This window comes from Lemur catta, chromosome 20, assembly GCF_020740605.2.
Source record: "Lemur catta isolate mLemCat1 chromosome 20, mLemCat1.pri, whole genome shotgun sequence".
Lineage (NCBI taxonomy): Eukaryota > Metazoa > Chordata > Mammalia > Primates > Lemuridae > Lemur > Lemur catta.
In genome coordinates this window covers 12404931-12432621 of record NC_059147.1, presented here as the reverse complement: position 1 = coordinate 12432621, position 27691 = coordinate 12404931, and the positions used below count along the sequence as shown (strand labels likewise).

At 44.8% G+C, this 27691-nt stretch overlaps 1 protein-coding gene across 5 annotated transcripts in view; it reads left to right on the top strand.

Moving 5' to 3' along the window:
* Positions 1-1652: 1652 nt before the first annotated feature.
* CDH13 (cadherin 13) overlaps positions 1653-27691 on the top strand; it is a 964660-nt gene continuing 938621 nt past the window's right edge. The window contains exons 1-2 of one of the 5 annotated variants that reach the window (XM_045534027.1): positions 1917-1996; positions 12681-12734. In XM_045534027.1, the coding sequence (XP_045389983.1) occupies positions 1917-1996; positions 12681-12734 (134 nt within the window). Of the gene's footprint in view, positions 1997-12680; positions 12735-27691 lie in introns of all 5 variants that reach the window. The other 4 variants (XM_045534023.1, XM_045534026.1, XM_045534025.1 and 1 more) reach the window with 4 other exon arrangements.

Genomic DNA, 27691 nt, shown 5'->3' with positions numbered 1-27691 from the left:
TTGATTTGAAGCCTGTCTGACTCCAAAGTACCCTGCTTTATCCTTACCAGTGGACAACATGAGCACAGGTTTCCATACACATGGGTTCCAAATTGTCATCATCTGTCAAAGACTGTATTTCTCAGGGGCTTGGGGGTGGGGCAAATGGCCCTACTTAGGCAAGGAAAAGACTGGATGAAGAAGCAAGATTCACATTTCACAGTTTCTTCTGTAGGTTGTTTTACCAACATTGCCATCTGTTGGGCCAGTGCTGGCTAAAGCAGCCAAATATCAGATGACATTGCATCTTTATCAATGACCTTGGGACAACATGAGATGACCTCTGGGACCAAATAGCCGACAATGAAGAAATCTTTAAATACGTATCAGTTTAAATTTATTGAGTGGTTATTTTCTCACTTAATCCTCACCACAACCTTATGAGTTCAGTATAATTTATATTTTCATTTTACTAGTGGACAAATGGAGGCACAGAGAGTTTGAGTAACTTACTAGTAAGTGTCAGATCTGGGGGTTATGCCTAGACAGTGTGGCTCTAGACCCTTTGCCCCTCCCCATCTTCTGCTGCATCTTGAATAAGTCTAGCCATCTATTAACCACTAGCCATTCTTTAACACACACTAATCAATGTCTCCATGTTCCAGGCCCTGTGCCAGATACTGGGAATATATCCCAATCTACTGGATCTCTGCATAGTCTATTGCTCAGTGTCCTACTGTATTAGATGTCACATAATACATTTTTTCCAGTATTTAGCATCAGGGGAAATTATGTTGAAAAACACTGTATACATGTTTCTATAACAAGAACTATGTAACTTATTGAACTTATGTTTCTCTTATTGCTTTGGCCATTAGGAAACTCATCCAGATCAGAGTAAATGTATTAGGGTTTGGGCTTAGCATTTCAGTTTTCTGAACTTTTCCTTCTGGCCCAGATTTTCTGCTTTGGTTACATAAATTCTATCGCACAAATGTTCTTTATTGTAAAATCCTTTTTAGAAGAATGCTGCATGAAAATGATAAAGTAAGGTCTTTACTGCATATTCTTAGATTCCTACTAGGGACCTATATGTCCCTTTTGCCCTCATTCCCAAAGCACCCCCCTATAAAATCCCTTGAGCAGTGGCTTCCAATGTTCTGAGTCCCTAGGAGTAGATCAGAGCTTCTGAAAGGTCACATCTACATAGAAAAAAAGGTTTCCTCAAATCAAGGTCTCAGCTTTGGTGCCAGATGCGCATTTGTGGAGTAGGTGGCCAGTCAGACTTTCACCTGAGCAGTTAATAAAATCTATTGCCCCTTGATGGATTTTTTTTTTTCTGCAAGCTAGAATTGATCTGTCCTCTTTGTGATTTGTGAGATGGCAGGGAAACACCAAACACCATCATGACTTGGGCCACATTGGGGGGAAAAAAAGGAAAAGAGAAAAAAAAAAAAAAGCCCTGCCAAGTCTTTTCAGGCGTAGAAAGGGCTGGAACTGCTGGGGTCATTTTATTTGATTTATTGGAAATAAAGTGGATCTTATTAACATTTTAATAAAGAGAATCTTTTTGCACTAGCCTGGAAGTGGCCGCCAGTCCCCGGTGCAATTCCATTCTCTGGAAAAGTGGAATCGGCTGGCATTGCCCAGCGTGATTTGTGAGGCTGGGCCCCAACAGTCCAAAGAAGCAAATGGGCTGCCACCTCCTCGGGGCTCGCTCTTCGCGAGGTGCTCACCCTGTATCTGCCATGCAAAACGAGGGAGCTTTATGAAGGAATCCGTCTTGTAAAGCCATTGGTCCTGGTCATCAGCCTCTACCCAATGCTTTCGTGATGCTGCTGCTGATCTATTTGGGAAGTTGGCTGGCTGGCGAGGCAGAGCCTCTCCTCAAAGCCTGGCTCCCACGGAAAATATGCTCAGTGCAGCCGCGTGCATGAATGAAAACGCCGCCGGGCGCTTCTAGTCGGGCAAAATGCAGCCGCGAACTCCGCTCGTTGTGTGCGTTCTCCTGTCCCAGGTAGGGAAGAGGGGCTGCCCGGCGCGCTGCGCGCCCGATTTCTGCATTCCTGTCGCCCGGCATAGGCTGGGCGAGGGGGTTTTCGGGGGATGGGGGGCTCCGGGTGCGGCGGCAAAGACAGACCGGGGCTCGGCAGAGGGGTCATTACCAGCGCAGAGATCCTAGGGGGCTCCGGCTTCCCACCTCCCCACTCTGGCGTGTGTGTGTGTGTGTGTGTGTGTGTGTGTGTGTGTGTGTACGTTCGGGGGAGAAGGAGAGAGATCCCTAGTCCTTTTTTTGCAAGCTGGGGCGACATTCTCGCCTACATCAAGTGGGGTAACTTTGGTTCGCCTCCTCCGGAGGCTCCGTGCAACGGAGAAAGACTCAGTTGGAGGCGACTCCAACGAGTAGCGGTTACCCCGAGCCCAACGTTCAGCGGCGGAAGCGCTGCTCCGGTCTGGATTGCGGGCTGCGGGGCTGGAGAGGCCGAGCTGGCATCGCTGACTTCCCGGGGCGCCCGGGCCCCCGTGCCCAGCCCGGCGGCGCGCTGGAAGGCGCCGCGGGCCAGCAGAGAGCCGCAGCCCGGCTGCTGCTGTCGCTCAAAGACGCTGGCGCCGGCCGCGCCCGCATCAGGGTCCTTTCCCTCCCGGACCCCGGGCCCAGAAGGGCTGGAGCGCGTCCCCCGCCAGGGCGCAGGCCCCAACCCCCAGCCCCCCGCGTCCCCATTGTCCAGCCAGCTGGAGCTCCGGCCCGAGCCTGGGCTGCTGCCTCTGCTGCCTTCCTTGGGCGGGAGCGGAGCGCAGAGAAAAGTTCAAGCCTTGCCCACCCGGGCTGCAGCTGCCTGTTAACCCTAGGAGCGCTGTGGCGCGAGGGAAGGGCCCGCCACCCAGGAGAGGGAGGCGAAGGAGCCGGGGTCCTCCAGCAATCACCTCTGCATCTCAGAGATCTCTGGAAGTTTGCATGCAGGAAAGCAGTGCTCCGAGGCTAGGCCTGAGGTGCTAGTGACTGGGGGCACACCTTGCCCTGCCCAGGGTGGTTTCTGAGAGCTCCCTGACCCAGACCCCAAGGCCTCCTTGGCAGCCTCTGCGACTTGGAGTGAGCTTAGTAGGCTACAAGTGGGTGGATAAGAGCAGGGGAGGGCCAGGCAGACAGCAGGGAAAGGGACAGGGAGTGCCTCGGGTGCTGGGAATGGGTGTTGTGTTCCTGGCTAGGACTCCTGGGTGCCAGGGAAAGAGGCACAGGTGTGAACTTGTGGGTGAGAGGGAGGGGAAGGCAGTTAGGGTCCCAGGCAGGGACTGTCTGGGATGGGCAGATACGGTGCAGCCTTCTAAGGGGAGACCTGTGCTGGATCAATGTTGGGGTTAGACTTTGGAAATGGGCCAGCAACTCAGAAATGCCGTGACCATGGCATGACTCAAAGAAGGGAGTGGGTGATAGTTCCGGGGGCAGATTAAGGTGTGAGACTGCTTTCCTACCCCGGACTTCTTTCTTCCCTGGATGCACAACCCCTATTAAGGACTGCCCAGTTATAGCTCCTCTTCTACTGGGCTTTGCTGGTTGATTATCTTGGGGTTCCTACATCCTTTAGTCTGCCATGGATCCTATGCCTGGCTGTGAACCAGTTTTCCAGATTTCCTGGACTCTATCCCTAAGGCTGTATGTGTGTACATCTATCGCAGTTTAGCAAGGTGGTTCAGAGCATGCCTCAGACAGAAAGGACTCAGATCCTTTCTGCCATACACTAGTGGTACCCCCTTGGCAAGTTGCCTAACCTCTTTGAACTTTCAGGTTCTCCACTGTAAAATAATCTACCACCTTCTTAGGACTGCTGGGTGGGGAAGGTTGCATTCAACAGGATGCCCTAGGCAATGCATTTACACAGGGAGCTGTGTGTGCCACCCTGGGAGCCGTCTGTCTGGAAGCACTTGCCATTGCCTATCCAGGACTTTACAGGCCTCCTTCTCTCAGCATGTTTCAGCCTCAGTTCAGATTCCAGGGCTTGCCCAAAGTGATGCCTTCTTTAGAGCAAAACAGACCACATCACAGTGCCTGGTGATCTTCATGCACTAGGGGGCTTTGCTCATGTTATCTTTTGCAAAGCAACTGGTGTCTCCTCACCCAGGGCTCGTCTGGTTCTGAAGGCTCACTCTATTTAGAAGGGGGGAGCAGAATTTTTACTGTGAATTGAATTGCTTGCCCTGAGAGGCTTATTTCTCTACTCGACTGTTATGCATAATCAGAGCAAATGTCCACATTAGGGTAGTAATTGATATCCTGGTAGCAATAGGACCTCACAGAAAAATCATTTCAAGGCAATCGAGTTAACCAGCAATAGGTTCAAGTGCAGAGCTCTGTGTGCCATAGAAAAGAAGTGGCGAAAGTCTTGGAGCCTTTGAGCCAGCAAGCAAAAACAAAACTTTCCTGAGGCAGAGAGAAAACAGAAGAAAGGGAAAAACAATGTAATAAAGCAAATTAGTCACTAGGCCCTGGTGGTGCTCAGACAAGCCTGTGTTTTTTTCCACCGCAGTTGTAATGCTCTGGGTCTGGCTTTGGAAGCCATCAATCTCGGTAAGCTCATTGGCTCCGTTGCCATTTTAGGTATTTTGGTAGGAGACAAGGAATTCTGAGTAACAATGGCTGGAAGCTGGCAACGTTGAACGGGCACCTCTCCTTTCCCCTCGGGTGTTTTGGGAAAGTCTATCCCAGAAGTGGCCTCTGGAATTTGGCTACAACAAATAATGAATGTGAAACAAATCAAGAGAAACATGAGCTAGAAATTCCACTGTAAATATGATTCCCCACCTATCTGGGTAGCACTTATGACTAACCAAAACTTCCAACAATGAACCAGTAATCCCCCAAGAATTAGGATTTTAGGGAGTGGCTCAGTCTTGGAGAGCAGTCACTTGAGAGTGACTAAAAATGTTCCATGGAATTCTGAGATTTTGATTTAAAGTGGAGAGTTCTCTCTTAGAGTTGGAATCTTGATTTTCAGGATTTTAAATGAGAATCACTGTCTTCTAGTTCTCCCGCAAATTCTTATGTTTCAAGAACAGTATTTGCAGACCTTTACTGATGAGGAGAAAAGACTCTGAGTTGTAGAATGCACCACCCACCCTACCATGGGTCAACACATGGCAGCATTTAAGCTTTCAAAAGCACTTGGGAAACAGAGATATAAGTGGTGAAAGGAATCAAAGTGGTAGACTTCACCTGCCTGAACAGTGAATTTTTTCAGGAGTCCGAAAAGAGACTTAATAAACTGCAAAGCTAAATATGTGATCTGGAATTTGTGTAATTCCACAGTCTATATTAAAAGCCCAACAGTCATCTTAGTTGATCTCTCCTACTCTGCCTCCCTCTCCCTTCTCCCCTTTTCTATATTTAGCCCTTGGGTTTTCCATTAACTAAAATCTATTTCCTTCTGTAAGTATCCTCTATGTATTACAGTGAAATTGTCCAACAAACCAATGTACCCAATAACTGCATTATCTAAAAGTGCCAGCATTTGGATGTGTAAATTGAATCTCAATCTGAAGTTCACCGTTTAGGTTAAAGTATAGCTAGGTTGTTGAGAATATCCTTCTTTCTTTCCTTCCAAAAATGCTGCTGCTTGGGGAGTCCAGTTAATTTCAATTTAGAGGAAGATAAGGAAAAGGACAAACTATGGATTGAATTCACATCTGATTGACAGTTATATCATCTAAATAGACAATATTCTGTGTGTGTGTGTGTGTGTGTGTGTGTACATCTATGTGTGTTTTGAACTTATTTTAATACCTGTTGAAAAATTTCTCCAGAAGAGGGCTCCATCCACAGCATTACAGAATTCTGAATCTACAGCTCATATTTTAAAGAACTTCAGTACAGCAGCTCCATCAAAACAAAACTATTCTCCTTGTTCCAAATTATTTGCTGCAAGCTTCTCAACATGAGAAGTCCTGACATTTTTCCACTGTCTTTCCTTCCTTCTTTCTTCCTTTCCCCCTATTGCAGTTGGTTCTCTTCTGTTTTATTCTTCAACTCTGTAGTCCCTCTGAGTATTAGAGCAGGGAAAATTTCAAAGACCTTTGTAGACAATGCATATGGAATGTGAGGAAGTTCCGAAATTTCCTGGCATTTGACTTTGGTTGGACCTGGTTTTATTCTTTAGGCAGCCAAAAGGCAGGAACAGTTCTGCCTGTGAAAGGAGATAATCTTTCCCATGAGATAACTACCCAGAAGGGTGAGCATGAGCCAGATCCACTCACGCTCTGACACCAGTTGAAAAGGAGAGAGAAATATCAGTCTGTCACACAATTACAATAATCAGTTGGGCAGAATCAAATCAAGTGACCAGTGGTTTTGGCATTTTCTCCATTTAGCTGTCGGCAAGGTGCCCACACGCCTGTGAGAATCTGACCCTCCTGAAGGATGCTGCCAGTACAATTCCCCATGGCCTGTCTCCTCTGCAGCCACCTAGGGACCCTGCCTGGGCAGACTGCTCAGTGACTGCCTGGACTACAGGGTCCCTTGCACCTTCAGCAGGCACTCAATGGTGGCCTTATCTTAGAGTGTAAAGTCATCTTTCTCTGCTGAGAGAGGCAGCTAAAGGAAGCCTAGAGCAGAGAAGAAATAACATTTCAAACTTGAAGTGCCAACTGAGTCAGGGTCTGTGGAGGTGACTGGGTCACCCTTAGGCTTAGCAGATTGAACCTTGAGACATCTGTTTGATGGTAATGAAACTCATCTATCCCAACCCTGCAACTCTCACAGAGATTGAAAAGTAGTAGCAACCACAGGCCAAATTTAGCCATGGAAGTAATTTGTTTGGATCAAATGTTTTGAAAAGTGGGAAATTGTACATTAATAATAATAAAAAAACAAGCAATCCATGCTTCTTGCATTTCTTAAAAAGTCAGATGATCAAGCGATCCTAAATTCACTTTCCCACATAGCTGTACTTGGCTGGAGCTGAGTCATTATTGCCCCCTTTAAGCAGGATATGCCTCTGTAGTTTGCCACAATCCCCACCATTCCCTACTGGAAAGCCCACTGTACTCACTTATTTACCGACTTGCCCCATAGCCATTTCAGTTTGAAACCTCTGCTTTCACAGATTTCAAGGCTTGATCAAATTGGTGCAGTTAATTTCTCAGTGATGGACTGTCTGAAAAGGAAGGGACTGGTCTGTTTTTGATTCCTCTGATTGAACCACGTTGATGTGTGCTTTGGAACAGCAGGAACCAGGAGACTGCATCCCCTCTCTGAGAACATTATTTTCAGTGCTATTGGGGGCCCAAGGGTACCCAGAACAACACAGAACCCAGATCATTGCTTCAAGTGTACTAGTTACATTCACAGAAGTAACACACTGCAGTTCTGAGTCACTGTGAGCCCTGATACACCAGAGTGTTGGTACACCTAAAACGTCATCAGGCATTGGCAGCCCAGGGGCTTTGGGACCACTGAGACAATACGTAGTAGGCCTGCATGCCCTCTACGTAGTGTTCTACCAAAAGCATCACTGCCCTTAGAGTACAGTAACACTGGGGGCATCCTCATTCCAAAAGTGTTGCTCATGGACTGTATAGACATAACCAGAACATCGCAATATCTTACTGTACTTAGACTTGCAAGGGGCTCTGGGAGCAGTGAACTAATACTCAGAGCTTTTGTAACTTCAGGGTAATGTTACATCCATAGCTTTGCCACCTAGAGAACTCTTATGCATAGGACGCTGTCACACCTAGCACTGTCCTGGAGCTTGTGTGATGTTTTCGTATCTGGTTTTCACAGTTAATACCCACCACAGTTCTACGTACATTGTTAATGCTGCAATTAATGCTCTCTGGCTCTGTAAATACTAGACTAACGTCTGCTCCATCCCATACCAGCAGGTAGGCCTCGGATGATTCTTGTTTTTCATAGCTACCGACCGCAAGGATCAGGGTAAATATAACTACATACACGTATAAAAAAGTGATTGTTTTTCCTCTGTCAGTTGCCAACAAAAGTCAAATTCTTGAAAATTAACATTAGCAATAGGCACGTTTTGACATGTCATGTCTTATTTCAAAGACACCAATGAACGTTACCCGATCTGCTGCAGAGGCACAAAGACCCTGTGTCTCCTAGCTGCACGGAGGCCGGGCTGGGGTGGAGGGCAGCAGCTGCTGAGCTGACAACAGCTCTGCCACATGCCTGGGCAGGGCCCGGAAGTGAGCTCAGCTTCTCAGGAGCCCGCGACTGTGAAGGAATGTGGCAGCCTCTATCCTTGCCTTACGGCGCCTTCAGGCCAACTTCTCTTTCTTTGGAGATGGCAGGGAACTGTTTTTCTGGGTTGTGTGCTGCAGGAAAGAGGTGGTGGCTGCAAATGCCTGAAGCTTGAGTGTCTGTGATAATCTCCCTGGGGATCGATCAACGTAGGGGCCACGGAAAGTTGCTGGTCCCTGCCGGCAGAACCGGTAGCTGACTCAGGCCAGACCGGCTTCCCTCAACTGCCATAAGCTGTCAGGCATCTGGGGTCATCTAACTCAAGGGCTGCAAATTATGGCCTGTGGGCCAATTCCTGCCTGCAGCCTGTTTTTATAAATAGTTTTATTGGACCATAGCCACACCTATTCATTTATATAATTGTTTATGGCTGTTTTTGCACTATAACAACAGAGTTGAGACTGTCTGGCCCCCAAAGGTAAAAATATTTACTCTTTGGCCCTTTACAGAAAAAGTTTGCTGACCCCTGATCTAACTCAAAATTACAGCCAAAGAGGCTGTAGGGAGTCTTCTTAAAGGAGTGTGGGCGTGAGGGGTTTGATCATTAGGGATTGTCCCTCCCAGGCCCCAGGCACATGAGCAGCTTGACTTCAGGGAGGTTCAGCTGAGACCAAATGGCTTCAATAAATATCTGATGTCTGCGGAGGACCTACTGTGTTCCAGGCACCATCTCTATGTTCAGGATACAGCTGCTAATATGGCAGACTCTGTCTCTGCTCTCTTGGGCTCAAAGCCTGGCACAGGGGATCAATATCAATTAATGAATAATTTAAAATGGAGACAACCGCTATGAAGGAAATACAGGTGTGTGAGGTCATGCCATTCTAAATAATTTGCTTGTCTGTTCCTTGTCTTTCTCCCCCGCTGCAATATAAACTCCATTATGGCACATCTCATGGTCCGATTTGTTCAATTCTGTATCCTCAAGGCCTAGAACAGTACCTGGCACATAGTAGGTACTCAGCAAACATGAGTGAACAAATGGATGAGTGAATGAATGAATATAAGAAAGGCATCAGGTCTAGATGAAGGATCTGGGAGGCTTCTCTGACAACCTGATACTTGAACCCAAATCTGGAGAAGTAGTAGGGCTTACAGACAAAGGCAAACAATGGGGAAAGGCATTCCAGGCAGAAAGCACAGCCTAGGTGAAGCCTCTGTGCAGAAGGAAACACCACACAGCCCAGGCAGTGGTGTGATGTGTGGCTGGGAGGTGCCAGAGCCAATGGGGCTTTGTCACCTACTGCAAGGATTTTGGTGTTTGCCTCAGAGCAATGGGCAGCCATTGAAGATAATAAGGGGAGGCTGTATAGTGACATGATCAGATTTCCATTTTGGAAAGGTCATCTTGGCTGCAGTGTAGCGAATGGGTTGGAAGTGGGTATGAATGGAAGGGAGAAGCCAGTCTAAGCCTGAGACTCCGGAGTGATGCTGCAGAGACAGTGCAGATGAGAGAAGCAGACATAATCTACTCAGATAATACAAAAGACATTTAGGCAGAGAACTTGACCGGGTTAGATGGTGGCTGCTTTGGAGATGGCAGGGTAAGGGGTGGGGAGGGGTCCAGGATGCATGCTTGAGTTCTGATTCTTCCAGTTGGCAGGAGGCTGGAGCCATTTGCCCAAGCAAGGAACCCAGGTGTTTGACATTGTAAACAGGGTCCAAGGGCCCGTTTCCATGAGGGTGGAAACCAGCTGTAGTAATGCTTCTGGGAGAGGCAACTGGAGCCCCCATCATACTGTTGCCAACAGATCCAGTCCATGCTTGCCTCTGGGATGGGACCGCAGGGGTCTGAAAATGCCTTTGACTAGAGTGACCAAAATCAAACTTTTCATGCAAAAGATATTTGAGAGGAAACATTGCCAAGCCCTTTAATCATTTCTTGAACATTCAATCAGCAGCACTAGAAATATTCCTTATGCAAAGCAAATAATGATCTACTACTTTCAGCAATCAATTTGCGAATGCTAACAAGCCCTTGTCTTAGCGTCTTGCATATAGCCTTGGTGACTCTTGTGCTTCTAGGCATGGTAGCAGAATAATCAAGCGGGTACCAGGCAGTGGTGTGTGAGTAAATGTTTAACAACTGTCTTTCTCTAAAAAAACCCCAAACCAAACAACAAAACCCAAACCCAAGCCAAGACACAACCACATAATTTGTAGTGTTTGCCAGTTTCTGTGGTGTAAATATTCCAGCCATGGGCAATTTCAATCCACCAAAGTGAGAGTTTCCTGGAAATGTAACAGTGGGCTCTTGCAAGCTGGTACCAATTGACTCCAGCAAACCACGGACCTGGATCCTATTTCCAGCTGTCTCTCTCACTCATGCTGTGACCTTCAGCAGAGCAGCTTCAGTGTTCCCATCTATAAACTGGACCAAATTATCATGAGGTTCAAATGGATAAAAGAATGTTAAAATGCAGGAAAGTCTAATTTGCTGCAAAGATGCACTCAGATTATCAAGATCATTATTACCTACAAGAATACACGTCCTCACAGCTCTTTCTTCAACCAGAATGCTATAGATATCTAATTGGTCCCTATAAAAATATTTGGTGAGTTTGATTCAGTCACTGAATGGAGTTTGATATATGAAAAACAGAGGGTGTACTTCTGCTCCTTGCAGTTCTGGGCACTTTTGCAGTTAAAAGGATTATTGTGTTCTGTAGCAGTATTCATTCTGGACTTGTCTATCCTACTTTCCTGCTGTTTTTCTCTTCTTTTCTTCCTGTTTCCCTCAAAAAGATATTTGGTGAGTGCTGTATGCCAGGCACTCAACCAGGCACTTCCTCCTCAGAGGGAGAGGTCGGTACAGTTATCCCCTTTTAACAGATGGAGAAAGTGGAGAGTTTTAGGACCTGGTCCAAGATCACAGAATAGCAAGTGCTGAGCTGCTTCCTCGCTGGTGTGTGAGGTTTCATCTGCAAGGGCAGAGCCTGCCTGGCTGATGCCTTCACTCATGCACTAAGAATTTATTGAGGCATTTGGGGAATTAAGAGGTAAATGAGATGGACATAACTCCTGCTCTCATGGAGCTTACAGTCTAGTGAGGGCTGCTGGTAAGAAAAAAGGAAATAAATAAGCTGAAGTAAGGACGAATTTGCAATTGTTATAATAGGAAACAATAGGGACTGAACTAGACTGAAGGACGGGGAGCTGTTGTGCCCTCTCTCCTTTCCATCTCTTCTCCCTCCTTCTCTCTTTCCTCCATCTTTTCTTTTTTCTTCCTGTACTTTTTAATACCTACCAAGTGTCAAGAGTGTGGCTAATCTGGGAATCCAGAGATGAATACAACATTCCTGGCCCTCAACAAGAAATGTGCTGGAGCAGAATGAGGGCCTTCAGGCTGCAGGGACCCAGAGGAGCTGGTGTCCCGACCTGCTCAGGGGAATTAGAGAGACTTCTGAGCCCTTGAGAAGTGAGTCTGAATCCTGGCCCAGCCACTTACACGCTGTGTTACCTAAGACAAGTTACTTTATTTCCTTCCTTTTCTGTTTGGCCCTGTGTTTAAGCAAATAAGGAGAGGGAATATCTATGCCTGCCCCGCAGGGTTTCTGTGAAGATTAAGTGTATGCTAATGACATCGTCCTAGGACTGGCATCCACTTAAGAAATTTTGGTTGTATTAATTTTCCCCCCCACTGTGCTCCAAGGAAGTTTATGGTCTGAAGGTACCATGGGACCTTGACCTTAAGGGGGGAAATGACTGTGTAGTTTATAATACATGAATATTAAAAAAATAAAGTTTGCTCCCTAGAGAAGGATTTGCCAGTTCCCGTATTGGTAGGTCCCCAAAGATTGCTCTCCTGGGGATTTCATGCCTCATAAAATCATCTGATCTGGTGGGATCTTGTCTTTTGGATGTATCTGCCCAGCAGCTGTTCCCAGGAGGCTTTATTAGAGTAGCGTGTGTATGTGCATGTGTGTGCCAGTGCCCTGAGCACTTATTGTTTATTATTTAAAATACTTCAAAATAACTACAATTTACTAAAGCTGCTGTGTGCCAGTTACATACATTATCTCAAATCCTTGCTGCAACACTTAGAGGCTTATTCTCAATTTTATATTTGATGAAAAGAAGTTCCCAGTGGTTGAGTCATTTGCCCAAGGCCACGTGGCCACTAAAAACTTGGACCAGGGTTTGAACCTGTGCATTTTTGATTCCTGTGCCTGTGTATTTTCCTCTATATTACACTAGTATATAAAAGCTTCCTTTCTCACTCACATTATTTCTTATTCCCCCCAACCCCATCCCCTGCCTTGTCTATTTTGTTCTCTGACTCTGCTGAAGTCAAAATGGCTGCTGGGATGGCCTCATTTTTGAGTTCTTGGTCTCTAAAAGTGGGTCTGGGCCCTGGACCACCTGTCTTGGTTACTGGTTACAATCTTCAAAACGGGGTTAGCCCATGGTTATTTGTGTTCTTTCTCTCTGAGTCCTTGCTCTTGACCAGGGCCAAACAACACACCCACGCTGCGTGCTTCCCACAGCGAGAACGGCCATCCCAGTACGAATGGCTGCGCAGATGCCAGGACCCAGCTTGGGCGTGGCTCATCTGCAGTTTCAGACACCCAGGCGAATTCTTTGGCAGTTTCCTGCTGGCTGCAGCTGGATGGCATTCTTCCCCAGGAGCGCCAAGAAACTCCATTGTCTAATGCAGTGCCTCCTGCATGCTACTGTCTGTAACGTCTTCCCCAATCCAAAAGAAAATGAGAAATATACAGCCTTTAGCTATGTAGACACATGGATCTATAGTGCATCGCAATTGGATGGAATCTAACTTGAAGTTTATTTCTGTTTTGCCAGAACAGTTTTTTTTCCTTTTAATTTATTTAAATGCTTTAGTCAGGGTAGCCATTGATTCAATAAACATTTGCTGAGTGCTTACTATGTGCCCAGCACTGTTTTGCATACTAGCCACAGAGCAGGGAGCACCTCCTGGGCCCTCAAGGAGCCTGTCCTGGTGGGTGGACTCTCCTCCTTTGCCCTGCCCCTCATCAAGTCACTCCGCACAGTGGCCTTGCTTTGCTGTCTCTTTCAGAATGCTTATATCTGTGCGCCTCATCCGTACAGTCCATATTTGCTTAACTGATTCATTTAATGAAAATTTATTGTGAGGGGACTAATCTCAAGCATGATCTCGACACCAGGGTATGCAGCAGTGATTAAGAAAGATTGTCTGCCTTCATGGAGTCTGCCTTCTGGTAGGGGAGAAAGACATTAAACAAGAAAAATAAATAAATATGACAGTTTTGCATAGTGATAGTGCTATGAAAAAAACATCCAAATGGGAGAGACAATGTTGCTCTGAGGTTGTCCACTACCCTCTCATGGATGGAGGGTTCTTTGTTCTGATGCAATGACCTTTACACATTTTAGGGATGAAATGTCTCATGGTTTGTGAAATGAAGTTGGCAATAAATAGGGGGTATTTTTGTCCTTACTGATAAAGTGTGGTTGGCCAAGCTTTGTCCATTCTCCATTTTTTTGTTTTTGCGGAAATTTTATTGTTAGGAATTAAGAAATATGGCAACCAATAATTTAAACCAGCGGTAGGTAGTCTTTCTGTAAAGGTCTATATATAAGTATGTGGTTTCTCTTGCAACTACTCAGCTCTATCAATGTAGCATAAAAGCAGCCACAGATAATATATAAACAAATGGGCAGAGCTGTGTTCCAACAAAACTTCATTTACAAACACAGGCACAGCTAGATTTGGCTCATGCACTCTAGTTTGCCTGATCCAAACCATTAGCTACCTCATCAGTTGGTCAAACTAGTTTAAAGCAGGGGATGGGTCAGAGGCCATAGAGGGAGACCAGGCGTTTTCTTTGGCCTTTGCTGCCACAAGAATCATGGTACTTCTTTAGGGCCACATATCACTGGATTACTCTCATTAAATTTGATCAAGGTAAGGATGCTGGTAGTCAACTATGGAACATGATTCTCAGACCAGCTCTAAAATATGTAATAATTTAGCTTTAGTAGTAATTACCTGGACCACGATTCCTGGGCTTTCTTGCTACCCAAAGGTGGCAAGACACTGTGCCTTGGACTGAGTTTCTCTAAACAGTGGTGGAGACATAAGCTTGGGTGCAGGAGATTAATTTGGGAGATGATCCCAGGGCCTCCAAGTGAGGGAGTGGAGAGAGTGAGACAAGAAAGAAGGAAAGCCAAGAAACCAATAAAGAATGTGTCAGTGAGCTGGTCACTGCCATGGGAAACTGGGCGTCATTGCTGCTGGGGCTCCCTGGAAGAACCATATGAAACTCCTTTCAGAATAGTCCCTCTGCAGGACAGGTGGCTGGAGGTACATTCACTGATGCTCATTGTCTGTTGTTGGTCAGGGGTGACCCCTGCCACCATTAACTCCCCTGTGCTAATAAGCCTTTGCTGGTATAGAGGAGCAGCCATGGGTTTGGAAGAGTCTTGAGTAGGAAAATGGAGAGGTATGGCAGGTTCTTGGACTGGCAGGATATGCCCTGGGTAGGGCATAAGTATATGAGACTCCAGTTGCCACCATTACACGTTACTAGAAACTTCCTCAGTAGAACTCAGAATAACAGAGTTATGGTGGTGGTGGTTTTTAAAACCTTCCGAATTTGGTTATGCACCCACCTGCAGATATTCTCTTTCCCACTAGATGGTACCAGTATGCCAAAGCCCTGGAATGCTACCTTAGGGCCTCATTTTTGACTTGGAGTATATTCCCACTACCCTTGAACAACTAAAGAATAAGCCAGTTGAACTCAAAGGAACGTATTACGAGCGTTTTAGGGTCAGGAGGTGGGAGAAAAGTGGAGGTTGTCTAAACAGTTACCCTCTTTCACTCATTTAGTCATTTATGAACAAATATCACTCAGCACCCGCTAAGTACTCTACACTCTTCTAGGCACTGGGAAGACAGAAACGAAGTATGCAGACAAAGTCCCTGCCCTGGCGAGCTTACATATGGATGGGGGAGAGACAGTACAAAACAAACAGGTCTGTGATGTCTGTCAGGAGGTGATGAGTGCCATACAGAATGAAAAGACAGGCAAGGGGGTGGACAGGGTCAGGGAGAGGCCGGCGCTCTTGCCTGTCCTGCTGGCTGTAGGGTGAGAGATGATTTCCATCTGTTTCCTGAACCCAATTCTGCCACTCACCGACCTCTTATGATTACCCCTCATTTTGTTTATTTTCAAAATGAGACTATGAGATGTGGAGGGCAGAAATGGTGCTTGGCAAATGGGTGTTGATCAATTAGAGCCTACTGCAGCCTAACACCTAACTCAGTAGATGGCTTGTCAGCTGATTTAATTTGTCTGGAATAATTCTGAATTGTTATTATTGTCGACCCACAATACAGTTACATTTTACTCAGAGGTTAGGATATAAAGTCAGGGTTTAAGGCAAACACAGAGTTATCATTAACCTTGAAATCTTTTATGCTACCCATTAAAGTGCAGTATGCGTGGTTTTGTGTTTGCGACCCTGTACTGTAATCAATGTGGAACAATGTATAATGCATGCAGTAATGTACAGTGCATAATAAAGAATATATGCAAGATATAATTTTATAGCATTTAATTGCAGTATTTATATTGTTCTTTTTCTTGCTCTTTTTGGTAGAGGAGCTAGATTTCCATTACTTAAATGTGCATATGATATGACTTTACTGTATTCATTTAAGCCAGATATCTAATTGTACAATCACCACCAGGTTGTGACTAAGCAGGACAAGAGAAATTTTCTCTATTGCATGCTATTCATCTTTGGATTCCCGTTACCATTCTGATGCTTTGGGGCAGGGGAACTGTAAAATAGCAATAATATTTAATAGTAGTAGTAGCAGCAATGGCAGCTGACATCTATGTAGTGCTGACTATGAGCTAAGCCTGGTGTGAATACTTCAGATGTATTAATTAGTACATTTAATCCTCATAATGACTCTATGGAGTTATCTGCTATGGTTTTAATCTCATTTCACAAGTGGGGATACTCCAGGAGAGCTTAATAAAAGAACTTAAAGATTTTGAGCTCTGGGGCTGAGATTCAGAGTCAAGACAGTTCCAGACACAAAAGGCCACATGTTGTATGAGTCCATGAGATGGAATGAATTGTCCAGAATAGGCAAGTCCATAGAGACAGAAAATAGATGAGTGGATGTCTATGGCTGAGGGGAAGAGGATTGGGGAATGACTGCTAATGGGCATTTCTTTGGGGATGATGAAACTATTCTGGAACTATAAAAGATAAATGGTGACAATTGCACAATTCTGTGACCATACTAAAAACCACAGAATTGTATGTCTTAACTGGGTGAGTGTTATAGCATGTTAAATATGTCTCAATAAAGCTGTTATTGAATAGAAAAACAAGCAAACCTTGGGCAGTTCAACCTCAGGGCACCTGCATGCTTCACCCTGAGCCCAAACAACCCTTCCTGTGGTGCTCATCTCATGCTGGGGCCATTGTGCTTGCTTCATTACTTGCTCTACTTATATTAACCCAGCTACTCCTCCAAAGGGCCCTGTTGTCCACTCTATTCAGAGAGCAGAAAACTGCAGTAGAAAGATACTGAGAAACTTGGGTTTGGCAAGTGGCAGTGCCAGGAATTAGACCCAGGCTGTTTGAGGCCTGAGTCACACTCTTTGGGGCTACATGGGTTCTCACATGCATCTCACTCATTGAAAGCAATCTGTGTGGTCTGGAGCTGCAGGTAACTTTGGCTCATTAGACGTGAAGCAGTAGTTCTTCGCTTTTGTTTTGCTAATTTGTAAAGTGCATTAAGAGCCATCTTTTCCTCCCTGGTTATTATTCCCATCCAGCCCAAGCATCTCTGGTGTAGAGTCCTGGCTGCAAAACCCAGACACTATAGGAAAAGGAGGTGTGTCAGTGTGGCTGATTTGTAAAAGTAGTATGAAAAAGCTAGGGATGAAAAGATGGAGGGGGGCAGTGGGGGGAGGGGAGAGAGAGAGAGAGAGAGAGAGAGAGAGAGGGAGAAAGAGAAACTTAATTGACATGCTAATTGTCATTGTACTCAAGTTGATAGCAGCTTGCTGGAAGGATTTAGGATTTACTCAAATTAACATGAATGTTTGGCACCCCTTGGCTGGTGCAGTTGATAATGACAAGGCAATCTAAGGTCTAAGGCTAGGAAAGGAACGCTTGCTCCTTACATCCACCCTGATCACTCTACAAATCATGTTCAGCCCCCTCAACTCAGCCCCTCCCACCATTGCCTTCTGCATCTTCACAGAGCCCACCACCACCCCCCACAGAGATCCTCTGATTCCCAAGCCCCCTAAACATGGAATTTACTCTTCTCTGCTCTCACTCATGGGTTGATGATTTGTATTTTTTTCATGTTTAAAATGCAGAGCTACAAAGCCATTAGCCACTTGCAGTGCACAGGAGAGGGCGGCCTAGAGCTCGGCCCCTGACCAGGCCCCACACATGAGTTTGTGGTCCCAGGAGGGGAGGCTTTATAAAGGCAAAGCTGAAGGACTGTATATGCCTTTGTGGGTCTGCAGTCTGGAGGAGCAGCAGCAGTTTGGGCTGGGGCAAGAGCTGGGAATTGAAGTGGAAGTTGAGCCAGCCCTATAATGGAAAGACTAGAAGAGATATGGGCTTGGGAGCGGGAGAGGAGCTGTCAGTATCTGCTGTAGTCACTATCAAAAGGCATAAAAACAGCAGTGCCCTTTGGGCTAGTAATATGCATCTGAGAAGTTAAAAAAAAAAAAAGCTAAATACAGAAAAAGATGTACAAAAATACCTTATATTATATGTAATATATGCACACTCTATGTGCTTTATGCATTATATGTGATAACCCAAATTGGAAATAGTAATAATACCCAACATTTATAGAATGGTTGCCATGTGCCTGACACTCTTCAGTGCTCTACAGATAAGCTAAATTTCTAGCAAATGAAAGTTGGTTAGACAACTCAATGGAATATTATATAACCATTAAAGAGGATATTATAAAGATGATAATGACTTGGAAAAATCATATAAATGAGAAAGGAATGCTGAGTAGGAGGAGATTGTATGCATGGTAGGATTCCTTCTAAGGAAAACAAATGTCTATCTATAGGAAAGGGGGAGGGAGGTCTGAAAGGAATGTATCAAAAGCCTAACTGCAGTTGTGTTCATGTAATGGGATTCTGAGTGATGTTTTCTCTCTAGTTTACAAATCTCCATTGATGTGCTTGTATTACATTTATAATGAAAAATATAAGAAACTTGAGAAAACAAAAGAAGAAAAAGACTTCTAAAAAATAGGTGACAGAGATTCAGTGGAGGTTTTGAAGAAGGGAATAACATAAAGGAAAATGATATTTCAGAAAAATTAATCTGGGGGCAATGTGGAAGATGAATTGGATCAGGAAAGACCCAAGGCAAGAAGTCCAGCTCGCAAGCTAATAAGGGAGTTCATTGGGCATATGGAAAGGAAAGGACCAATTTTAGAGGATTGGTAGTGAATAGCATGATGAGAAAGAAAGAGAAAAACACCAGAAATAATTCCAAGATTTTAAGGTTGATTGAGTGGGAGAAAATGAGCAATGGAACAAATATATATACATTAAGCACCTCTTTGAGCCAAATTTCTTTAAATCTGTTCTTTTATTTAAACCTAACAGCAATCCTATATGCTATACTTTTAATATTCCTGTTTCACAAGTGAGATGATAGAAGTTTAGAGAATTAAAGCCACTTGTCCAAGGTCACGGAGGACCTGAGCTAAGATCGTTGTTAAATGAACTGGAGTGATAGAAGCATGAATGATGGATGATAGATGGATGAATGGAGGTGGATGGACAAAAAGATGGATGGATGGATGGATGAATGGATGGGTAGCTACATAAGGGGAAAGGAATTCAGTGTGTTGTAATGTTAATGTAGAAAAGAGGAAATTTCAGGAAGGAAGTTCCAGATACTCTTAGGCAGTAAAAAAGGAAGGGAATGGGGGAAACCTCTAGATTCAACAAAAAGGAGCAGTCACGTTAAGAAGGCCATTCCAGTCAAATACTGAGAAATGGGCTTAAGTACATGAGGGGCGAAGGGGTCAGGACATTGTGGGAATTGGGGAGGCTATGAAATGACTGGTCAGACCATGGCATGTACAAGCTTAAAAACAGCTGTGAGCCTAAGGAATAGATCCAACGTTAGGAATAAGGGACTGTGTAAGAAAGAAAAGGAAAGGAAGGGAGAGGAGGGTAAGAAGAAATGGAAAAAGGAAAAGTAATTACTGGTTGACAAGGACACATGACGGCCTGGGTTTGATTGATTCTCAACTCCATTGCCCTGTGACCTTGGGCAAATCCTATGTCTTTCTTTGCCTCATACCCCTCATCTGTAAAATAGAAGGAAAGCAATAACCCCTATCTCATGGGCTTCTTAGGAAGAGGAACTGAAGCATAGAATCTGCTTAATGCAGTGCCGGGCACACTCTAAGTTGAAACCAAGCAGGGCTCTTGTTGCCTTAGTCATCACCATAAATACCATTTTCTGGAAAACAGTGCCAAGCTATAGATTAAGAAACTGAGGCTCAGTCACTTAAGGAATCTACCCTGAGAAAGTACAGCTGGAGCCTCAAGACCGCACTACCTATGGCAGCTCTCCCATTTTTCAGGAGGAAACCTTTAGGAGGAAATACATTTTGTGCAAGATACTAAACGTAGCTTTGTTAGTTAAAAAGTAACCTTCTGCAATCACAATAAATGAGGTATGTTAGGTTGCACATTTCTTTCCCTTTTTGATGAAAGAGTTAATAAACAGAGGCTGATCATTAAAGCAAAGTTGGAAGGTGTTTAGCAGGCACTGAAGAGTGGCTGGGGAGCAAGGTAGTGAGGACTTGGAAGATCTGGAGGAGGCAGATGAGATCCATCAGATCCCAGCAAGCTCTGTGAACTCAGTGCCCTTTCTCCATTCCAGAAAGTTTCATGCTCTTACAACTGATGCTTGGAGAAGCCTGCACACCGCAGACTTGGCATGAGGAATCCTAAAAGTCTTATTAACTCAGCCACTTAGCCTTGCTGAGTGAAACCCCTACCCTGTTCTATTTTGGCTCAGGATTCACTGGGCCCCCAAATGTTCCACTGTTGGGATGAAGTTTCACTTAACACCTTTCTCTGGTCGGCTCTCCTCCCACATCCCCTGCCACTCTCACCCTGGCTTCCAGAAAGCTGCGTCCATGCTCAGCCTGCTGCCTCCTGCCCTTGGCGATTGTGTAGCCTGCCGAGGAAGCATTCTCTCCCAAGCTGGAGGCCGAGCCACCAGAGAAATTGCACACCCAGGATTGATTTTGCATCGTGTAAAAATCAATCTGGTGTACCAGGCAGCAGAGGTACCCTCTAAGGCTGGAGTCTGTACAAGAACTAGTTCAGGCTGGTTGGAGGCCCAGTAGAGTAGGGTGGAAAGCATTTTAAGTTGGAAAGGTAAAAAGTAAATAGCAGAGACAGATGAAATTGGGGTGTGAAATTTGCCAGGTTAGAGTGGGCTTTCTCTTTTTGTGTTAATGAGTCTTATCTGGCAGCTGGTCTCTACCTGTTGCATGGTTTTGCTGGGAGGGGAGGGGAGTTGTCAAAGCACTCCTATTAGACACCTACCCCTGCTGGCAGGAGGGGACTGAGGGAGCCATGTCAGCTTGACCTTGTCCCTCCAAGGATAGAACTTTATCTAATTTTCTTTGGTGGTGAGACTAAGAAGAAGCATCATCATTTGTGTTCTCATTATTATTAGTTTAATGGCATTCTAATAATTAAGTTAAGAAATAATTAGCCAGATGTGGTGTGTGCACCTGAGGTCCCATCTTCTCGGGAGGCTGAGGCAGGAGGATTGCTTGAGCTCAGCAATTCAAGGCTGCAGTGAGCTATGATTGTGCCACTGCACTCCAGCCTGGCTGAGAGAATGAGGCCCTGTTTCTGGGAAGTGGGGAAAGAATAAGGTATATCTATTAGAATATTATATAAATAGTCACGGGTGCCAACGTGCAGATTACCTTGAACAGATCTGAAAGTGGAGTGGGGGTCCTTCAGCTCTGTTTGTGATGCGTTGTTTCATTTAAAACAAAAGGTGCAGATTGGAAGCAAATATGTCAATATTTACATATGTTAGTTCTGAATGATTAGTATATGACTGTTTATTGTATTGTTCTTTCTGTTTATGATACTTCCATTTTTTCATAAAAATCTCTGAATCAGCAAACAAGACATAAAAAGCAATTAATTCAGAAATAAAAAAAAAGAAATAACTACCATTTATTGAGCACCATATATGTGTCAGGCAGCCAGCTAAGTACTCACACACACTGTATCTAATTCAAGCCTCTGAATAAGATTAACTTCATCTTATAGCTGAGGCGTTCACAGTCTACGGGGCATGCTCATGTACACCATCTTCACTGACGTCACTCAACCCTCAGGAGGCAGGGGGGACATTTTGAAGTTAAAAAAAAAAAAACCAGAGGGACCTTTCTTCTTCAGCAAACAACTGGCAGAATTGGCAGATTCAAATCCATGTCTCCTGACTATTGTGGTTTTATTGGGAAAGTATATTGATGGTATATATTCATTAAATTCTTTAGGTCCTGAGAAAAGAGTTTTATTGTGGATTGTCTCAACCCTTGTGCTAACCTTATTAGGAAAGTATTGCTTTCCCGCTTTACAGATGAGGAGACTGAGGCTCAGAGAGGGTAAGCCATTGGAACAAAGCCACATCGGTAGTTGTAGGGAGTAGAGCTGGAGCTTACAGCTTCCCATTCTACCCTCCAGGTTTTTTCTCTGCTATAAGCGTTTCTCCACGTCAGTGCCTTTAGTAGGAGAAACGATGCCAAGTGATTTCCCAGTGGGACAGGAAGAGGGTGATTCTGTCTTTGGATCTTAGGATTTAGGATGTGTTATTGGTGCTGGGGGTTGGACAGGCTGCTAGAAATGTGATCTGACTGGCTCAGTCAAGGGTAAAGCTGGGGGGAAGATCAGACGTGACTGAGAACTCAGGAAGGACCAGTTTTCTCCAATCAGAAGAACAATTTGGAGCCACCAGTTTCAATTTTCATTTTGAAAGAAACAACTTGCCGGGCCAACCTATTGTTGCTTGCCTTCCTCTGTCAGTCACAGTCATCAAAGCAAAGTTCTTGGAACATGCTGACATCACTAGCATGGGCAAGATTTAGGTTCTGGAATGGGGATATCAAATTGTAGAGCTGGATCTCCATTTCCCTGGAGAGTCTCGTGCGTTGAAAAAGCACTATTGATTTGTCATTCTGGGCTGCCATGGGTGAAACCCCAGATTCTGAAAGGTTATGGGGAAATAACAGGTCTTCTGGCAGTTTTCACCAGTCCTCCTTCCCACCTGAGCCAGGTGTGTGCCTGTGCTTTGTATTCTTGCATGACAAGATGAGGAGAGGTTGGTTAAATAAGGATCGGCTGCTCTTTATACATCTTCTTTCCTGATTGACGGCATCAGAAAGCCATTCATCTGGTTTGAAGATAGACAGGTGGTTGCTGTAACTGCACCACAAGCTTTTGAAGTTCTCTCTGTGATGTGATTACAGCCCATACTTAGCTTGTGCTCCAGGGGGTAGGGTTGACCTTTGATCCTACTCCTCATTTAAAAATCACAGATCTTGGAAAATGAACCAATCTAGAAAGATGCTGGAAGCTGCAGTTGCTGCTGAGGTTGGCTGTCAAATCAATTTAACCAGCTTTCATTACCTAGAATTCTGGTTTTTCTGATTAAAACAGATGACCTTTAGAGCCCTTTTATTTTTCCTCTGACAGTCTCTAGAGGACATTTGGTCTTTTATGAGTTCTGATGGGAATCCAGAATCATTCTCTGACTGTGGGTTCCAAATGAGAGAAGCACTTTTGACAAAGCACTAATCAGAAGAAATTCAAAACCGTTGCCTAGACCAAGAGTGTACGTTCATTGCCCTTCTCATTCATTAACTCATTCATACATGCATATGATGATTCTGTGATAGAAGCTCAGGATAACAGGTGACCCTGGGATCTTATAATTCAGAAGGAAAAACAGACGAGACAGTCAACATTATCCATGCAGCGTGAGTGGGCTCAGGAGTACAACCACTTTGGAGAACTATTTGGTAGTTCTCCTTTGACAGCTGCCATGGGACAGTTTTCCCAAGTGGTTGTAAAGAAGGCACGGGGTGGGGTGGGGCTTCTGGGGACCTGCTAATCTTCTTTTTTGATTTCAGTACTGGTTACATGACACCTTGTGGAAAACCCTGTGCTGTATGTATACTTGAGATTTTGTACACTTTCCGTAGTGCCTTAATATAATATAAATGAAAAATAAAGTGTCCTGGGCGTCAGGAGCTTTAGGAGCACAGAGAAGAATGGCCCTGCTTGGGGGGAGAGCACAGAGGGAGACTGAGGAAGGCTTTCTGGGGAAAGTGATGTTTGAACTGGGCCCCCAAAGACCAATAGGAATTAGGTGGTCAGGTCAGAAAATGGGACCAGATGTGCTTGCACAAGGCCAGCAGCAGGAAGAAAGGCGTGGAGTGGAGAGAGCTGGCAGTTCGTACTTGGGAGAGCTGTGAGTTGCTTGTGTGGCTGGAGCCCAAGGTGCAGGGCTGTGGGGGTGAAAGGGAGCTGCAGGGAAGGGGCTGGACTGGTTTAAGGAACAAGATGTCACACTGAGGAACTTGGACTTTGCCCTGAAGGCAGCAGGAAACAGGAGGGATTTTTCAGCAGCAGAGTGACTCTGTCAAGTCTGGATTTTCCAACAGTCAGCCTGCTTGTGTCTGCACAGGGGTGCAGGATGGGAGACATTTAGGTGTCTTTTGCAATAGTTCCAGAGAGGAAGGATGAAGACCATACTGAAGGCACTAAGGGAAGAGAGGGGGGGATGGATACCTCAGAGATCATGAGATAGGATACAACTGAGGAGACGTGATAATAAACAGTATGGGGTGGTAGGGGGAGGGCCAGAGAGAAATTGGTAGGTTTCTTCCAGCCCAGCCTCTGGTTGGAACTGCTCAGATGGAAACACTTGGGCCTGGGAGAGGATTCCCCTTATTACATAAAACCACAAAGATCCTCATTAGTCATTCCAAAAACATCTATGTCATGTCCACAATGCACCAGCCAGTGGGGGAGATTCTGAGGACACAGAGATAGAAGGGCCCTCAAGGAGTCACCCGCAGAGTCTGGGGAGACAGCAGCTCTACCTCAGACCTCAAGACGGTGTGTTTGGCTCAAGTTTACTTGGTGATGTTGGTTTCCTGTTTGACTCCAGGTCAGTTTCCTAGCCCTTGGAGCGTCAGTGGTAGGGCGTTCCCCAAATCTCGTGCAGAGAGGCTCGTTCTTTCCCCTTGAGTAGTTTTGAGGCAAACATGTAACACTGTGTGAATGTTTGAAAACTTCTCCTGGTTCTCAGAATGCAATTCTGACAGTGCTGAAGGCTGCCAATTAAATGAAGATTTAGATAAAGGCTGTGTGGGAGAGGCAACACAATATTCTTAAACCTAATAATGGTTTCCTTCTGTCTTTTTGAAGCTCTCAAATAATCCTGATTGACTGGCTCTCTGCTTTGGGCATTCCCATTTTCTGGACAATTTAATAACATTTAAAATGTTTGACAACCTTTATTTGGGGGAGACGTCCTCAGGGGAAGGGGCTGTGGGTAAAGATATGAATGCTGCACCATTAAAAGAGGAATCATGAATTTAAATATGGTTCTTTTCATATTCAGAAAAGGGGGATGCAGAAAGCATGAGAATAGGCTCTCAGACTATAATATTAAACATGGCAAGCATCTAACAACTGCATGTGCCTGGCCTTGTGCTAAGTGCTTTCCTCGTATCACTTCATTTACTCATCCCGACAGCACTGAGTGGATGCTGTGACTGCATCCGTTGTACTGGTGAAGTAGCTGCGGCCCACAGCCACGTAGCTGATACGCCGTGGAGCTGGTGGCCCCAAAGCTCATGCTCTTAGTCACTCTCTCGGCTCTGGGTTACAGAGTGTTTCAAGAATCGGGGGAGAGGTCTAAAAGAAGCCCAAGATAATATCCCTCCCTTTCCCATCATAGCAGGGGATTCATCTGTTCATACATTCATTCAATAATTTGACATATTTATTGAGTGCCCACTATTTGCCAGGTATGTTTCTAAGCACCAGGACAATAGCAGTGGACACAACCAAATCTCTGCCTTCATGGAGCTTTCATTCTAGTGGGAGAGCCAAACAGTAAAAAAAAAAAACAAAACAAACAAAAAACATTAGTAATAAGTTCTGCTAAATAAATAAATAAATAAAGCAAGTGCCTTGAAGGGATAAAGTGAGATGAGGGTGTTCCTTTCAGTAAGAGTGGGGAGTTAAGGGAGGTGCCCTGGAGAGGAGACATTTCAGCTGAGACCTGCCTGAGGTAGAGGAGACAGCCCTGTGGGTCTGGAGTGGGAAGAAAATGCAGGGAAGAGCAAAGAGTAAGTGTAAAGTCTTTCTAAAGCAGGAAATAGCAAGGTGACCGCCGTGTCTGGACCGAGAGTAGGAGATGAGCTCAGGGAGGCAGATTTAGGTATGGGGAGGGTGCATGCTATTCTGAGAGTGATGGAGAATCATTGGCAGGGGGGGGTTGGGGGGGTTGGAGGGCAAAGCAGTGACAGCATTTGTTGCTATGTGCAGCAGAGGAAGCCAAAGCAATTTAGAAGCCTGCAGAAGCTTACTTCCTCCACAGTCTGTTTTTTCTTGTTTACATACATTAATTTTACATATATTAACTTGCTCAGTCCTCACAACAACCAAATGAAATAGATGTTGCTGTTATTATTATTATTTCCCATTTTAACAATGGAGAAACTGAGACTTAGAGCAGGCAAGGTCCCCCAGATAGGAAGTAGTGGAAACAGGATGCCTTCAGGTAATAATAGCTCACTCCTCAAGCACTTTAAGTATGCGGGCTGGGGACACCTAGACACACCTTTAACCCTTGGCATATCTCAGGACAGTGGGAGAGACAGACTTATGCACCTGGCTCAGACGGAGTGAGCAGCAAAAAGATGACATCTGAGCTGGGACTGAACACCATGTTGGAGATAATCAGACAAAGCTGGCAATATGGGGTTGGAGTGGGGGGATTCTAAGCAGAGAAATCAGAAGTTCAAAGGTATAGTGTGGAGAGAGAGTGCCAGCTGGCTCAGGGTGGCTTAAAGAGGTGAGAGTGCACCTGGTTGCATTTGAATGTTGTGTGCACGTGTCTGGATGTGTGTTTGCCAGTGTGTGTGTGTGTGTGTGTGTTGACAGTGGCGACGAGATGAGAGGCTGGAGAGGAAGACAGGTTTTTACCTGATTGCACATTTTTTTTTTCAATTTTTAAACAGACTTTATTTTTGAAAGCAGTTTTAGGTTCACAGCTAAATTGAATGGAAAGTACAGGGATTTCCCAAATACCCTCAGCTCCTACACGTGCACAGCCTCGTCCACTATCAATAGTCCACACCAGAATGGTACATCTGTTATAATCAATGACCCTACATTGGCACATCATTATCACTCCAACTTCACTTTAGGGTTCACTCTATATTCTATGAGTTTGGACAGATGTATAATGTCATGTATCCACCATTATATTATCACACAGAATAGCTTCACTGCCCTAAAAATCCTCTGTGCTTTGCCTATTCACCCCTTCCTTCCCCCTGCCCCTGGCAACCAATGACCTTTTGGCTCTTTCTATAGTTTTCCCTTTTCCGGAATGTCATATAGTTAGGATTATACAGTATGTAGCCTTTTGAGATTGGCTTCTTTCACTTGGATATATGCATCTAAGTTTCCTCCATGTCTTTTCATGATGGCTTGATAGCTCATTTCTGCATCTATTGATATGATCATGTGATTTTTGTTCTTTTTTCCTGTGATTTTTGTTCTTTGTTGATGTGATGGATAACATTAATTGATTCCAAATGTTGAACAAGCCTTAGATTCCTGTGATAAATCCCATCTTGGTAGAATTTTAATATACTTACTTCTTTCCATACCTGTCTCAAGAGAGAAGGTAGCTCAGTGGCTAAGACTGGAGTCAGGTTACCAGAGTATAAATTCCACCTATATTGCTTACTAGATGTATGAACTTGGGCAAATGATTTAACATCTCTGTGCCTCAATTTCCACAGAGAAATTATGTTAGATAGTACTGATCCCAAAGGATGGTTGTGTGGATTAAATCACACCTAAAGAGTGTAACACCCTCCCCAGCACATGGTGTGAGGCATGACTACCTCTCTCCATTTGAATGTGTGCTCAGTGTGTTTCGTTTCTCTTTGTATTCTCAGTGCCTGGGAAAAAGTAGATACTCAATAAAAGAAAGCACATGGAGGAAATTTTTCCCTTTTTCATGTCTATGTGGAGAATTCTGTAATTCTGCTTTGATTATGTACTTCATATTCAGATGAAATAGCACTAAAGAAAGTTCCCAAGGGGGTGTATTTTCTTGGACCATTTTGAGCATAGTCCC